Source organism: Cydia amplana, chromosome 2 (genome assembly GCF_948474715.1).
Source record: "Cydia amplana chromosome 2, ilCydAmpl1.1, whole genome shotgun sequence".
Classification (NCBI taxonomy): domain Eukaryota; kingdom Metazoa; phylum Arthropoda; class Insecta; order Lepidoptera; family Tortricidae; genus Cydia; species Cydia amplana.
In genome coordinates, this window is record NC_086070.1 from 2885738 (window position 1) to 2902947 (window position 17210).

The 17210-nt window shown below is 34.7% G+C and overlaps 1 protein-coding gene across 2 annotated transcripts in view; it reads right to left on the minus strand.

Moving 5' to 3' along the window:
- Window positions 1-10051, minus strand: part of LOC134662054 (uncharacterized) — a 32770-nt gene extending 22719 nt beyond the window's left edge. For both annotated transcript variants that reach the window (XM_063518325.1, XM_063518323.1), the window contains exon 1: window positions 9943-10051. In XM_063518325.1, the coding sequence (XP_063374395.1) occupies window positions 9943-10039 (97 nt within the window). In that variant the 5' untranslated portion in view covers window positions 10040-10051. The remainder of the gene's footprint in view (window positions 1-9942) is intronic.
- Between the last annotated feature and the right edge of the window lie 7159 nt (window positions 10052-17210).

The following is a 17210-nucleotide window of genomic DNA, read 5'->3' on the forward strand; positions in this document are numbered from 1 at the left end:
ATTAATGTAAAATGTTCTATCAGTAATGTGATATAAGACGATTGAACTGTGTTCAAGCGAAGTCGATGAAATGTAATACGAAACCACATGCTGTGCAATTGATTCTGAATTATGTGGTATGACATGATGCGAATTTCTCCACATATAAATAGGAAAGCAAACAGTTTATAGTTACATTTGGTAGGTATATAGCGAAAGGTGAATAAACTATTTAAACCAAGATAATTTATTGGTGAATGTTATTTTATGCGATTTAATTAGGCACAGTCAGAGTAACGGATAAAACAACGCGCCAAAGGTGTCTATCACCCTTAGATATAGTTAAAATATACAGATATATTTGAAACATAGAGATATATTTGAAATAGAGATATATTTCTATAGTTCGCGTTCAAAAGTACTTGTCACAGTCTAATTTCTCTACATATAAAGACGTAATCTCTTTTTGTTAAGATACTCGTATTATATAATGGTATACCTTTGACGCGTAGTCTGATCCGTTAGTTTTGATGCTAACTGAGCAACGCACAAATATTTTTAATTTTATTTTAAATTTAGGATCTCTCCAACCGTTTCTTTTATTAACTTTATGAGACTTTTAAGAAAATACAAAAGTAGAAAATTACCTATTGTATCGAAATTTGCCAAAGTGCAAAGATTTATACTTTAGTGCAAAAAATTTATTGTCAAGCCGACTAAAACACGTGCAACCCTTTCAAGTGGCTGAGTTTTAATTATTTTTCTAGACACGTAAATAACATAAAAATAACAAACATTTAGGTAACACCCGAATTATAATTCTTGATATGTATAAATGGCCTTCCAAATTTAGTTAATATACACAACACCTTATTTGCATTGATAAAGGCGAAAGTCATAACGATACAATAAAAAAATGTCATCATGAAATCAATAACTGGCTAGAAGTTCAAAATCTCGAAATCAATCTTAACAAAACCAAATTAATTCAATTCCATCACGGACTTAACAAAACATTTGAACTTAATATTATAATAAATAGCATCAAAATTGAGGAAGTGGACACTTTTAACACGCTAGGAATATGCCTTGACAGTAACATAAACTGGAAAAAACATGTAGAAATAACTAAAACCAAAATCTCTAGCTTCCTATATGCACTGTACAACCTACGTAGGACAACCGACTTAAATACTGTTGTCGGCCTATCATGCATTAGGGCACTCGCGGCTAAGTTATGGAATCATGCTGTGGGGCAACAGCACAGATGCCGAGGATTTATTTATTATGCAAAAAAAATGTGTCCGAATAATGGTTGGTATTCAATGCCCCGAAAGCAGCAGACCCTATTTTGAGAAACACGGGATACTGCCATTGCCATGCCAGTATATCCTATCATTAGCCATATATGTATGGAAGTATAAATATTTATTTAAGGAAACAAATAGTGCCAGGAAAAAATATCAGCCTGTTATCCCCCCTTCCAAAACAAAAACGCTGTCGAATAGCCCACAATATACAGCAATTCGGGTATACAATAAACTGCCAAACAACATCAAATTGCATAATAAATATGAATTATTTTATAAGGCAATCAAGAAATTTTTATTACAAAAATGCTATTATACCTTAAGTGAATTTTTTAATGATATTTCGGAATAAATTGAATTTAATAATAACAATGTAAAAATGTAAAATATCTTATTTGGATTATTCTATTATAAATTAATATTAATCTATTACAATCTAGCGGGTGAATAATGTACATAGCTGTAAAGATAAAATTTAGATTAAGTATTATTTAAGTAAAATGTTGCTATGCCCTAACGGGTGCATGTTATAACCTAAGATATATAATATAAGACCTACTGTAAACACATGTATGCAATAAATGATATGAATATGAATATGAATATAAGATAAGGGCAAGTGGGGTAATTTTTTTTAAATATTGCCCAGAGTAAGATGAATGGTTTGCAAACTACATACAATTTTTATGACGTTTCTTTTACCTGAAGGCCATTGTAATTTGTAATAAAAGGCGCGGCATAACAAATTATAAGTAAAACTCTTAAATTGATTGTGTAAATAAATTTACGTCAAATGCACGCATGAAATAACTTTTTAAACTAAGTCCTGATGTATTGTACCTATAAATAAGAAACTTCAATTAATCATTATTTTGGTATTCTACACCTCTGTGTCTCTAAAAAACTAATTAATTCTTCTTCTTCTTATCGTGTGAAGGGATCATAACTAGATAATATTTTGCCAATATCTTGCCAATATTTTTTAATTGATTCTCTAAGAGGTTCTAAGTTTTTTTTTGGTTTCCATAAGATAAGATAAGATAATCATTTTTTGCATACTCATTCGTTTCGGTACTCTGTGGCTTGCATGCGCCGACCTACCCTAACATTACTATTTCCCAGTTGCTAGCTGAACGATAATGTATTACACGAACTCGCTGGGTCCATGCACCTTAACTAACAAGCTTACTCGAACAAACTTCCTTGTTAAGTTGTTATAAAACTTACAAACGCATAAAAAAAAATTGTATTTGATGTGTGCATTCAGTTTGAATGCCAATTAAATCCACAGTTAGTTATTGATTAACATCAGATTACAATCGTTTTGGATCGATCGCGAGCGGTTTCTTTTCTTCATAGAAAATCTAAATGTATGTAACGTATTTTAATTTACTTTCCTTTACTTACTTTTTACTTTTTTTTATTTTATAAAAAAATAAATGTTAATGTATTTTATTACCAATTTGTTTCCTGTGTGCTAACATACCTAGTTTCTTAAGTATTATTACCTATTGTTACTAACATATTTAATTATAATTTCGTTATTTTTTTTTCTTTTCAAATGTACTTAATCGAATTTTTGTTCTGTAATTAATTATTAGAATTTGAATATCTAAAAGAATAATAATAATATTGAATTGAAATTAGATTCTCCGATATTAATACACGGAATGGAACTTTTTGTATTTTTCCAACTTGAAAAATTGCAAAGATAAAACATTTTTTACTCAAATTTTCGATGTTGGGATGATATTTGATGGAACGATAGCATAATACTTACCTAAATGAGTTTGTATTGAGCGATTATTTATATTAACTGTATCCTGAGTTTTTTTCGGCACAAGTTTAATTTGAATGGAAGATTATTAAATTCTTCCACCTCGGGACCTCTACCTCTACCTCTACCTCTACCTCTACCTCTACCCCTATTATAATTTGCTTAAAGGGGATCCCTTTAAGCAAATTATAATCCCGCGTATGTTACAATGCTGAAACACTTTGTGTAACGTTTGAACGCAGTTGTTTTTTTTTTGTTAGACCGTCACGTGTAAACTATGTAATCGATTGTTATCAAAATTTGCATAGAAATTGAGGAGTTACATTGGTTATTTTTTTTGTCCCGAAATATGCATATTTAGTGCCTTACAAAACACGACAACCCGAGTTAGCATACGAACCGCCGTACAGCTATCGGAAAACTCATTCAATCGTTTTCCATATTTTTTCATAACAAAGTCTAAATTCAATTCAATTTAATTATGCCTACTTTTATCTTTATCTTATCTTTATCAAAACAGTTTTGAAAGACTTTTACGGCTTCTATGTGTGGTGGGCTATAATCGCTAGAAGATAGGGATCCCTTTGTTTCACATAAAGTTGTAAATCGTAATGTATTGTTGGTCTTATTATCATTAGTTCTACAACTGAAACCGTTAACTTTTCAGGATTTTCGTAAGGTTAGCCTATAGATAGGTTAGGTTTGTTTTATGGCAATAAAAAAATGAGGCGTTTCTGAACCAAATAAATTATGACTAATGAAAATGCGGGCAAACAATACTAAAATATTTTAATTAAAATGATTTAATCTGTGTCTCATAGTATTTGTCAGGGAAATGTTGCCATCCCTGTCCCGAACCAACAAAAGATTAAACAATTTAGTGGTAAAAATAACAAATAGTTTGGAAGTAATAATAAATTCCATGCTCATAGCCGGGGATCGCCTGGGGACGTGGACATAGACAACTCGCCCGCCATCGTCCGATTTCTTTTTATTAGCTTTGACGGTTTTCGGACTTTTTTGATTTAATTTGGACAACTGGAAATATTTTGGACTCTAATCGCATAAATATTAGTGTGATTGTTCTGTTTCTTTTCATTTATTTTTTTATAGCGGAAAGTATTGTAAGGCACCAATCATGAAATATTTAAGAGAGTCAAGTAAAGTTTCAAGGAAATATACACATTTTCTTTACAATTCTTAGAACTCCCACTATCTTTTGATACAAATACAATCAACCCACGCGTAGCGCACGCTATTTTAAATATATGCAAGAATAGAACTACGCTCCCTATTAGAGTTAAGTAACATATAGGTAATATGTATATGTGTGTAATGTGTATTCAAAAAGGAGTGTACAGGTTTTTCTAGTACCGGGTTTTCACCTCTGGAGTTGCAGGCGTCCTTAGGCTACGGTGACTGCTTACCATCAGGCGGACCGTATGCTCGTTTGCCATCTACGTGGTATTAAAAAAATGTAACCCATATTTACTACTGTAAATATTATGTATTTTCGCTTTTTAGATATCTTCGGATATTCAAACAAATTTTGGGTTAAAGTCCAAACCTTTTAGGAAATACGTAATGACAATAGTCAACAGACCTTTCGCAGTCAAGAAAACAACTCAAATGCCATTGTGGGTCACATCTTACAATGTTTTTTTGCGGGTTAGTGTAAAAATAGGGCGTTTCTGATAAAATGTAACAGGATCACATGATACTTAGTACTAGAACATTTTAGAATATTCCTTAAAATATGTATAGAAAAATATCTTTAAGTGCATCCAACACGGTTAAAGAAACGATCAGGATGTCAACTCAACTGCAGCATCATTACTGTTGTGATGTTATTCAGAACGCTTACAATATTGCTTAAATCTATTATTACACTTTTTATTATTAATCTGACTTTATTAAGTCTGAATCGGACTCCATAATACTTACAAAAAGGTTCTTATGACAATCATTATTTATCCTTTGTTGGCCTCTGATTGAGACAACCTATTCATTGACAATCAAATTCAGAATTCATTTCTGATGTCATCAATTATAATCGGATACAGTGCGAAATATAAATTAATATCTTTATCTGAATGGACAATTTGTGAATCGTGATAGTTTCGTTAAAATGAATGCAGGGAACAAACAAAATGTATTCCAAATTTGAGGGTAACAAATTATTTAACGGTTTTTTGGTAATAAATGAACATGAAACGTGAGACTTCGCTTGGCAGTAAAAACGACGACGTAAAAAATTTTTAATTGAGCTTTTATAACGTTTTGTGTACGTACAAAACAAAATAATCACTTTTTCATTGCAAGGAAGCAGACTAGATTTTTTCCTTTATAGCTCTTTTGAATACAGAATGAGCAAAAAATTTGGAGTATACTTTGACATTAGTTGTTCTATAAATTTCATTGTTTTCTCACATCCTGAGTTTTAAAGGCAGAAACATTTCGTCTAGTTCGAATACAATATAATTGGACTACTTCCATTTAAATAAAATTAGTATTTTATAAACGAATGCTTTTTTATATCTACGGTTACGATCTTTAACGGCGTTCCTATTCGGACGGCGTCTAAAAGTCTGGCCATTAAGTGGGATATGTTTGCTGAAGATATTAACCCTATTTAATGGTCCGTATAAAAATATAGGTATCAACGCATCAATGATAACGTAGTAGTTAGTACTTGACAACTAGAAACAGTTTCGGCACACTCCGAGTCTAAGATTCAAAAAGCTTGAAAAAATCTGTATGCAAGGAAATAAACCGAGAAGGTTTTTAATTTAGGATCATAAGGCAAGACCAAATTTATCGTGGGAAAGGATGACTCACGCTAGAACGGTCCGTGTCCGGGCCAATGCGTCTGACATTTCTGTGTACCGACCATCCGTCATAGAAAATTAAATTTTCGACGCGGACCGTTCTAGCGTGAGTCATCCTGAAATCGATGGATTAGGGCAGCATACTGCTGGTTATTGTAAAGATCCTCGAGGGAGGCTTTGGGGGAGGAAAAAAAGTATGATGATAATATATTATTTCAAGCAAAGTATCTAATGAAACGAAATATAACGTTTCTAAAACACGTTTTTTAAACATCCGTTATTCTCGGTCAAAGATAATAAAATGGAGCATTAATAAAAACGTACACGAGATAATGCACCATAATAATGAAATGAAATTAATTTCATCTAGAAAACTCATTTATTTCCATATAAGATTAAAATTTATTGCATAAATATTTAAAATGAAATTAAAAATGCGTTTGTGTCACGCCGATCCCATTAATACAATACGTAACGTAAGTTTATAGGATGCAATAAACCAAAACAGAGTGCGTAAAAATAACAGCGTTTTGGCAAATATAATTTTAAAATAAAATGAAAGCTACGATTATCTTCCTCTTACTAGCAAGTCGCGACAAAAAGGCACCGAGAAGATGTTTGTACCTACGCACTCAACACTAAAAAGTAAAAAAGATAAATAGAGGAAGTGCAGTCCGTCCTCAGTGTGTATGCATGCAACTCTTAGCAGAGTACCTAAGGCATACTCTATTGCTCTTGAGTTAAAAGCATATATTTACTCGTAGATTGCGGGGCAGAGAATAAAATTTCAACCTGGTGACAAGGTGGCAAATGATGTTTTATATTTTGAAGTAAGCACGTCTGGTTAAATCGTAGTGATTTTATTAGAAGTGAAGATGTTTTTTGCTTGATCTCTACCAGAAGATATCTACTAGGTAATTTCTCAGACCAAATAATATTTCTCCAATGTATACGTGTGAAAATACATTAACCTGACTAAACACATTTTTTGCTTTGAAGTAACATCCCTCACGTATACAGCGCTCCCAACAAATTAACCTGTGCAAAAATTAAGGTAATTGAATGCTTCCTTATCCTTACTAGCAACAAGGAAGATAAATCTGATTATGAACCGGAAAATAATCTGTATCACATATATTATATCTTTAATAACGGAGGCGGTTTAATCAAAATTAGACTTTAACGTTAGAGTATTAAGATTCAAAGTGATCGCAAAAGTATTAAACATGAAGTATGCTTGTAAAAAAGTGGCGCCCAACGTGGGGCCGATGCTCGCGGCAAATTGTATGTCATTAGAGCAGCCTTTGGTGATGATAGTTTGTAACTTTTTAAATAAAAAACTACTTGCTTCAATGATTTTTAACAGATGTTTAGATTAACAACTTTAAGACAAAAGGAACTAGTAAAATAAGTGAATGTTTGGAAACAAATAAAAGCTCTATTTTGTTTATGAGAGAGCGAGTGGAGCGGCCGCTCTAGGCGCCGGATGGCAAGGGGGGCCCCAAAATGGAAAATGAGAAAAAAAAAGTTTTAAAAGACGCGAGTGTGGCGGGGGCCCAAAATACGCTTGAAAACTTCAACGAAGGGCGCCAAAACCCGATTTCGCTCTACCCTGATCAAGGGCTCGGGCCGGCACTGTGTATGAAATTTGTTTTCTGCGAAATATTAAAAGCACCTAAGTAGAAATATGTGTCACAATAATGTTACTAACACTCGTAAATGTTATGTGTCATATAATATCATGTTTCTGACTGTAATTGAAAATTACAGGCAAATAAATTAAAATCAGGAATATCACTGGCAACAAAAACACCGTGTACATTAACATAGCCGAATATATTAAGCAGCTTATAAAGACGCAATACAAAAATACCTTATTACGTCCATTCGTCATCCCTTTCATAAGCAAAGCGTGAAATGAGACAGTTGTCTTCATTCGTCATTTCACGTCAAAAGTAATGGTGTCAGGTATTTTTCTGAGGTAAGTAAATATGATCTGATGAGATTTTGTGGCTGAGCCGGCTAAAGTAGTGTAAGTCTTCTTAGTAGCTATTTTCGTACATGTATTGCTTATGTTGAATATTGCATTTATGAATGTGGTAGGTACCTACAGTATTATGCCAACAAGAGCTAAGATTTAAATATTTTAGGTAAATATACCCGTCTCGCTAACGGAAGCGGCTCCTAAAACTAGTGCGATAAGGATAAGGCGAAAAATCCTGCGTATAAATCTCAAAAATCGAGGTTTCGTACTCGACTGTTTCCTCCTCTAAAACTTAACCAATCGTAACCAAATTTGGAAATCTAAATGATTATGACATTATCTGTGTCGGACCGTTTTGCTTTTTTGACTTATTGATGTCAGTTTTGAATAGCACGCCTGTCATTGCGGCATAGTCAATTAGGCCATTTTGGCCATTTTTGAAGGGCTCTAGCGCCTTAAAAACAAAAATATCAAAAAAAGCAAAACGGTCCGACACAGATATTGACAATATTAATCTGTGTTGAAAAAATCATTGATGTAGCTTCAAAACCCACGGAGGAAACAGTCGAGTACGTTTGTATGGAGAAATGACCACTCCTGTTGGCTCTTAATATACTATTGTAGATATGATTTGAATGTGCGAAAAATAACATTTTTAGACTCCTAAGCAAGATGAAATATTAACATTCCATTAGCGTGTGTAAGGTGTAATTCTGTTTATAATGAAGTAGATGATGTTTTGCATCTTAAACTACAAAAATGAGTTCTTTTCTTAACTTTCTTTTTATTTATTTCTTAACTAATATAATTAATTTCGTAAAGGTTTTTGTTAAATAATGAAAACTAATTATATAAAACGAAGTATTCTTCGTAGTAAACGAAGTATAGACTGCATGTGGCAGCCACAGATGCTGAGAAATGGTGCATTTAGGTTGCCTAGTTAATCTATAGTTCTATTTAATTTTTAGTACTTGTAGTTTTATTATTGGTTCTATTATTATTATTTTGTATTGTTTGTAATTGAATGTCACTAACCTTAATTAATTTTAAGATTTGTTGTAAGTACTAACAATTATGGATTCGATTTAAATAAATAATAATAATAATTAAGTTATTTTAAAGTACCTACATTATTAAAGATATTATAAGACTACGAGTTGATATCATACAACTCGTAAATCAAATTCGACTACTAAATATCAATATTATGCAAAAATGATTACCTTGTAAAATTAAAATAAAATACAAACGTATGTAATGTATGTATGTACGTATGTAGGATAAAAAGTCTCGTACGCATGAGTATTGTACATATAAGATCATTATTAATGCAGAGGGTGTTCGTTGCTGAAATGGATTATAACACTTTTCACTATGAATGAAGAAAATATTCTTACTTATATATAATTATTTATCTATCTATTTATCTACCTATAATACGTTATAAAGATTATGATTTTAATCTAATTAGGCCTTATAATATGTAGGTACACATGTAAGTGAAAATACTTCCGTCAAACATTATAATTAAAAAGTAGGTAGTATTTAAATTGTATTTGCTAGTATTTTAGGTCAGTATTGTACGTAGCCAAAAACGTATCTGTGATAGCAATTTTATTGTGGCTGTTTGGAAAAAACTGGGGCCAGCGTAGTAGTAGTAGTGGGTCATTAAATTAAGTACCAGGCGTCATTATGTCTAGCCTTTAATTTAATACATTATTCGTCTTTGCTATAGCAAAGGATATATCCTGCGCTGACATGCTATAATTAGGTGTATTAACACCACACCGCAGTAAACTTGTGTGTGGAACAACGCAGTAAGTAACTAGTTATGTCACTCCACAAAAGTTAACTGCGGTGTAAATGCACCTTTAAGGTTGGTGTTTTGTGATGTATGTAGGTACTTGCTAGTATGCAAGTGATGTACGAAATGCCTCTGCGTTCTGCGATATACTTATGAGTTACGTGTAAGTGCAAGTTTCAAACCTGTCGCGCTCTCGGCGATGCATCATGTGGAGTGAAAATCATTAGGTCTAATTTTATATACTATTGCATAACAATTACCTGTCGCACACCCGGCGAGGCATATGATGAGAAGTAGAGCGAGAATTCTCGCCGCGCTGGCCGCGCCCTGCACTCGCCTGCTGTCGAACCTATGCATTGTGGAGTGTGGTGGAATTCTGTGGACAAACATTGTTCTACCATTTATGTGCGTTCTTTAAAGTACAACTAGCGACCCGCCCCGGCTTCCCACGGGTTAACAAATTATACACAACCTCCCTCTTGAATCACTATTGAATCTATTTAAAAAAAAACCGCATCAAAATCCGTCGCGTAGTTTTAAAGATCTAAGCATACATACAGACAGACAGCGGGAAGCGTATTTGTTTTATATACTAAATATGTAGTGATGATAGTGATTAGATTTGACAAGTTCGTGCAAAAATGGCTCCAATATTCTTCGCATATTTCACCTTGTTACACATGTTATTTCACCTTGCATAGTAGTTAAGTTAACCTATCCCTCTCCCTTCCGCCTGAGACCTATATTTATAAGTACTTATTAAGTGATAGGTATGGATAAGTCGGACCTATGATGGCCAAATGGCTTGATATGGCGTCAGTAGAAAAAAGTGGCAAATTTAAAAAATGAAGGCGCAAAGGGTTATCGTTATAATTATATATAAAAAACTCGCCTTTTTCTGCTGACAAAGTTGTTTAACTGACTATATTTATCTCTAAAACAAAAATAACACCAGGAGGCCGATTCAAATGTTATAATGTGTTATAGTTCTGATCTTGCTTTGAAACGAACATGACATGGTGCGAGCGAAATGCTTATTGATATCAGGGATGTTGCGGATGCAGATTTTTTGACATCCGTGGACGCGGATGCGGATATTTACAGCCTCACATCCGCGGATGCGGATGTCAAGATTTGGTACTTAAAAAACGTCAAATATTACATCTTTAGTAATTTTTATTTAAAAAAAAAATGAAACGTTTAGTATTTGAGCAAGAATATAGGTGCGTTTTATTTAATAAACAGTAACTTGGTTGACTTTTCGGGATCTAGACGATTTCGTTATTATATAATGACGAAATTACCTAGCCTTACGCCGCCGCTAAGACGTTCCTATTATCGACTTGGTCGACATCCGCATCCGCATGAGCTCCGCATCGATTTTATGCGGATGCGGATGCAGATGCGGATGTTGAAAATAATGCGGATGCGGATGCGAATATTCGCAACATCCCTGATTGATATGGCTACGATGCGCGGGGACCAATCAGCGTGAGCGGATGTCAATGTCGTCTCAAAACAAGATCAAAGGGTCTCTATTGTTTCCGAAAAAGTTTTAAGTCATAATGTATTATTTGCCCGCATTTTCTTTAGTCATAATTAATTTGGTTCAGAAACGCGTCTCTTTTCAGGATTGCCATAAAACACGTAGGCGGGGTTTTGGGGTACTTTTAAAATTGGCCCACTTTTCTATTTAACAATTAAGAAGAGGGAAAATTTGCATTTCACAATTAACAATTTTCGTGAAAGCTTCAATATTGTTTATATCAAAGAACACAGAAAATCAGGACGCTAAAATATTAATCGCGAAATTGAATTATTTATGAATAGGTAGCTCTTGAATTAACTAATTTAGGTACCAAACATGAATCTAGTATTAAACTGGACTGGGCATGAGTGGTGGGGATAACTGACAGAACGGGATAGTCTTATGTATCTTTCAATAGGAGTAGCAGCGAAAGCGCTATTATTGTTTGTCCTTGTCACAGTCTCACTTTTTTTTTATTCCCCACCATAAATTAGTATGGAGTATGTGGTGGGCAACAAATAAATTCGACCAATCATAGCGTCGCATTGCGTATGCTTTGTCCCTCACGGAGGCACGCGTAGACCACTTCTATAGGATGCTACCTTCCTTTAAGTAACTCGATCGATTGTATTGTCGAAGTAATTATTATTTCCCACACAGTAGGACACCTTAGACACCATTGATGGGGTAAACCCCATGTATACGGAAAACGTCGTTATTTAATTGTGATATCAGAAATCGATAGTAAAAGTGACATTCGAATGGAAACTTCAGCTGCATTACTGTTGTGACATTAGTGCTGCGGCGTAGATGCGGGAGTTGTCACTGTCAATTTCCTTGACAGAATGACTGACGAATTTTATTGAACGTTCTAATTGCGGCAGAAATGCGGCAAGAACGTCACTCATTTTAATTATTGACAGTGACAGCGTCACAACAGTAATGCAGGTGTCACCTATAAGATGACGTCATAGGATTAATATGACTAGAACAACTGTCAATCTTCAAAAGTGCGACCAAAAATGAAATGCAAGTGTGTGCGTAAATTGTCTATGTGAGATCAAAAATAGTGATGTCATGTTACAACATATTAATAATCTGTCGATGTTTGATTGCTTTATCGACTACTTTTTCAAATGTGTTATTTTAAACGTTAAAATGCTACGACATTATGACGTATAAATAACACTTGCACTGGGTGTGCTATCAAAATCGTTGCAGACTTATCTTAATGTAAATCTTACTGTGTTGGAAAGTGAAGTTTAAATTTACCGCTAAACATGAGCACCTTCAAAAAGGTATAACAATCGTTATTATTTGAAGTTGGTTATAAAAGCTAATATCTTAATGATGTCTTGTGAAGAAATAATGACATAGCTATTAATATACCGACAAGTTATCGATACTGTCATATGAACATTTTGTCAAGCCCTAGCGTAAAGTAACAGGTTATGTTTTTACACAAAATATTTTAAATTATAGACTAATATGATAAAATATTAGCACATAAAGGAAGAAAAACTTATAATGAACTTTATAAACCGGCTTCTTACACTTTTTACGCTGTTAATTTGACAAAATATCGTTATGAAAATTTCGCTCGGAATATCATAAATCCTCTGAAATGAGTATTTGCTTGGATTATTTGGCACTGTAACACTGAAATCCGGCACACTACAAGACCCTATCTTCACTGAATTACTTTATTTAATACTTTTCGTCCTAATCAGTGTATATTTTTCAATTCGAAAATTACCGTGATACGCTCTTGGCCGTCCGCGGCCGTCGTCAAACTCAAAAGTGGTTACGTTTTTTCATTGGTAGTCTGACTTTTTCGCACTCATGGGATGTTCATATACGTGATGGCTTCCCTATCGCACACTTAAGCTGTCTGTCAAGCGCGAGCGCGAATTGTATGTCAAGCGCGAGCGCGAATTGTATGTCAAGCGCGAGCGCGAATTGTATGTCAAGCGCGAGCGCGAATTGTATGTCAAGCGCGAGCGCGAATTGTATGTCTGTGGATGACGTTAAGATGATGATTCTCCAATCTGTCAACGTAATTCACCACACGATTCTCATTTTTTAAACCTTAGGACTATCGTTGGTATCTTCTTATATTTTAGCATTACAAAAATAAGTGAAAAAATATAAAGTTTTCCATTTAAAATTACAATCGGAAATCCTAGCTGGACTGTTTGCGGGGATTAACTTAGTCTAATTAGTTCAAATAGACGAAGGCCCCGCGAGATTAAGGTAGAATCGCAACTTTGCCTATTACCAACATTTCTTAAGTTTACCTACTCTTATTCCCTACAGAGCCTAACCAATTGACGATCGTTTATACGAAACGTGAAAAGAAACTTACACCTCTTCCCCGGCGTTTTGCCACGTACGGCTCATGGAAGCCGTATGGGGTCTGCTTGGCAACTTTTCCCAAGTATTGGCGTAGGTAGACACTAGTTTTTACGAATGCGACTGTCTTACCATCTGACCGTCTAACCCAGAGGGGAAACTAGGTCTTATTGCTTAGTCCGGTTTTCTCAATATGTTTTTTACTCTTCGTCTTATTCTTACCAATAGGTACATGTAGGTACGAGCGAAAACATTGGCATAAAAATGTATGTTCGCATTAGGCTCCGTGGCATATTCCTTTTTTACATTAGACAGAACCCGTAGTGTAAATTTCATTCGATACCGTGACGAGCCAAGCGGGACGTTTAATTTTGGAAACTCAAAATCCCATAAAAAGTGACACTTAACGCAAACGCGTGCGTCACGTCGCGCTATGGAATGAAATTGAGACTATAGGGGTAAGTACTGTTCTATTGCACATAATGTGCCCTATCAAGTTGACAGTGCAAGATTGCAGATTAATAATCAAAGCCTAAAAGAAAGCATTTAAAAAGGCAATTTGCCGGAATCGCAGAATGCATTTCAGCGTCCATTGAAACCGCAAAGCATCTGCTTCTGTATATTTGCGAGGTTTTCCATTCATATCCACCTTGTCACGGCTGCGGACATGCAAATGTATTGTCGAGATAAACGCTGCTTCATCTGGCTTGTAGGGCACAGGCGACAGCGATTTAACAGCATTGAATATTTATATAAAGACGCTTACGGGCACTAAGAATGGTGCTATTATAGTTCAGCAGTCTCTCCAGTCACAGTTTATGATTAGAGATAATATTTTTTTATGCTATGTAGATAAATATGTTAGTTTCTAGATACCTATTTATCTCTTCTTCTTCTTCTTCCTCGCGTTATCCCGGCATTTTGCCACGGCTCATGGGAGCCTGGGGTCCGCTTGACAACTAATCCCATGATTTGACGTAGGCACTAGTTTTTACGAAAGCGACTGCCATCTGACCTTCCAACCCAGAGGGGAAACTAGGCCTTATTGGGATTAGTCCGGTTTCCTCACGATGTTTTCCTTCACCGAAAGCAACTGGTAAATATCAAATATTTCGTACATAAGTTCCGAAAAACTCATTGGCACAAGCCGGGGTTCGAACCCGCCTATTTATCTATGGGCCACTAGACTAGTTGCCTGAAATAAATATTTTCATTTAATTTTATTTTATTTCACTATATTCATTACATCTAAGATGTGTTTATATTACGGTCTTGACACCGCGTACTGGCCCGTGTTCGTGTCCGGTACAACAGGGTTAGTACAGCCGGCCTAGTCAAGGTGACAATCGCTATCGCTACGACAACGAAAAGTTTTGTGTCACTCTTCCATATTAGAGCGACAGTTGCGTTTCGATCGCTACGAAGCGTACGCGATTGGCATTTTGGCTACGCGGCCAGGTTATACACGCAACACTATATCTCGCTACCGCTCATGACTTGCGCGTATTCTTCTTTACCTATTATGATCTTTTATTCTTTTTGTTCCACGGAGATGTGCACTGATAAAAGACTGTATCGCTGCGATTTATTTTATGCCATAAATAACTGTTTTAATCTTACTACTTATTCATTTGGACATGTTGCAACTTGTTGCAATTCTTATGTTGTGTTCAAGATTTTTTATGTTGTATAGTGTGGCTGACTCTTTAATATCGAGACCGAGCTTTGCTCGGAAAACATATTAAAACACAATAATGCGCGTTTTACCAGAGTTAAGACCTAATAGCTAGAGCGATTTTTCGCCCCCCAAAACCCCCATATAGCAAATTTCATCGAAATCGTTAGAACCGTTTCTGAGATCCCCGAAATATAGGTATAATATAAATAAATATATGAATAAATCATCATCTTCCTCGCGTGGTCCCGGCATTTTGCCACGGCTAGTTGCAAAATCCCAGTAATTGGCGTGGGCACTAGTTTTTACGAAAGCGACTGCCATCTGACCTTCCAACCCAGAGGGTAAACTAGGCCCGTATTGAGATTAGTCCGGTTTCCTCACGATGTTTCCTTCACCGAAAAGCGACTGGTAAATATCAAATGATATTTCGTACATAAGTTCCGAAAAACTCATTGGTACTCATAATTATAAATAAATATATATATTAAAAAATATACAAGAATTGCTCGTTTAAAGGTATAAGATATCATTATTACGTTTTATACTATCCTACTAATGTAAGACAAAAAATATTCATTTTTGATGCCTAATTAAGCATCTCATTAAGAATATTGTAATTGTTAATATAAACAACATGCACGAATAACTTATTTGTTTATTTTTAAACTTTACTGCACATAAAAAAGAGTATAACAGGTGGACTTCATGCCACTTTAGGCATTCTCTACCAGTCAACCATACTTAACTTATTAGGTTTTAGCACAGTTAACTTAAATTCTGAGCATAGCAAGTTTGCGGTTTATATATAATTCTGCTGCCGTCTTTGATTCTTTACGGACTGTCAAAATATTCAAATGAAAAGTGACAGGTGACTTGATCCCGCCGGATCACTACGGGTGTCTTCCGGATCCCGAGATTCAACTTTCTGTCTTTGACTAACAGTCAGAAAAATGCTTTGCAGATTTTGCTCAAATTCAAGTAAATGAAGCTTCATTTATAATTGCTGAATAAATGTTGATGTTTGATGATGTTTGGTGGTATTTCCATCTTCATGCGCGTGCCAGAAAAAAGCATCTTTTATTCTTTATCTAAACGGTTGGAAGCTTTCGAAATGTGGTGTTGGCGGTGGATGGAAAGGATCAGCTGGACTGAGAGGAAGACGAATGAAGAACTCCTGAGTATGATAGGAGAAAAGCGATGCTTATTAAATACAATAAGAAATAGGAGAGACATGATGGTAGGACACCTGATGCGGCATGACAAGTTTTTCCTGAACATCTTGGAAGGCAGGATTGAAAAGACAAGAGAAGAAGGGAAACCTAGAATAACTTATCTTAGCCAAATGAAAAATGATACGTCGTATGAGGCAATTAAAAGACTGGCACAAGAAAGGAATTATTGGCGATTACTCCACCGACAACAGCAAAGCTCTTAAGTTATGATGATGATGATGATTCTTTATCTGGGACGTGACGTAGTCTTTGTTCCCCTTAAGCTACCAAGATAATTTATAATTTACAGATTCCTTTGGCTTTCACAGTAAGGTATTTAAATAAAATTACTAATTATTTACTGAAGGAAGGAACAACAATATTAATTCATTTTAAGCTTCGTACAGTGGGCGGATGTATCAAATATTAAGAAATTGTTCTCAATTAAAACAATAAAGCAAAATTAAAGAGGAATTTTTGATATTACATAAATAATGTCTTAATTATTCACGTTTTATTAAAAAACAAATAAACATCAAGCCGAGCCGCTCAAATTAGGTGTTGTTCAAGTACCTACGCATTTGCAAGCGTCCTTAGTCTACAATAATTGCTTACTAATATACATACCGCATACATTGTACATACAATGTTATAAATTATCATATTATTCACCATGAAAAAATAATCACACTGAAAAGCACACACTGAAAGAAATGTGATTGCTAAAAGGATTCCTCAATCAACTCAATTAAATTGACA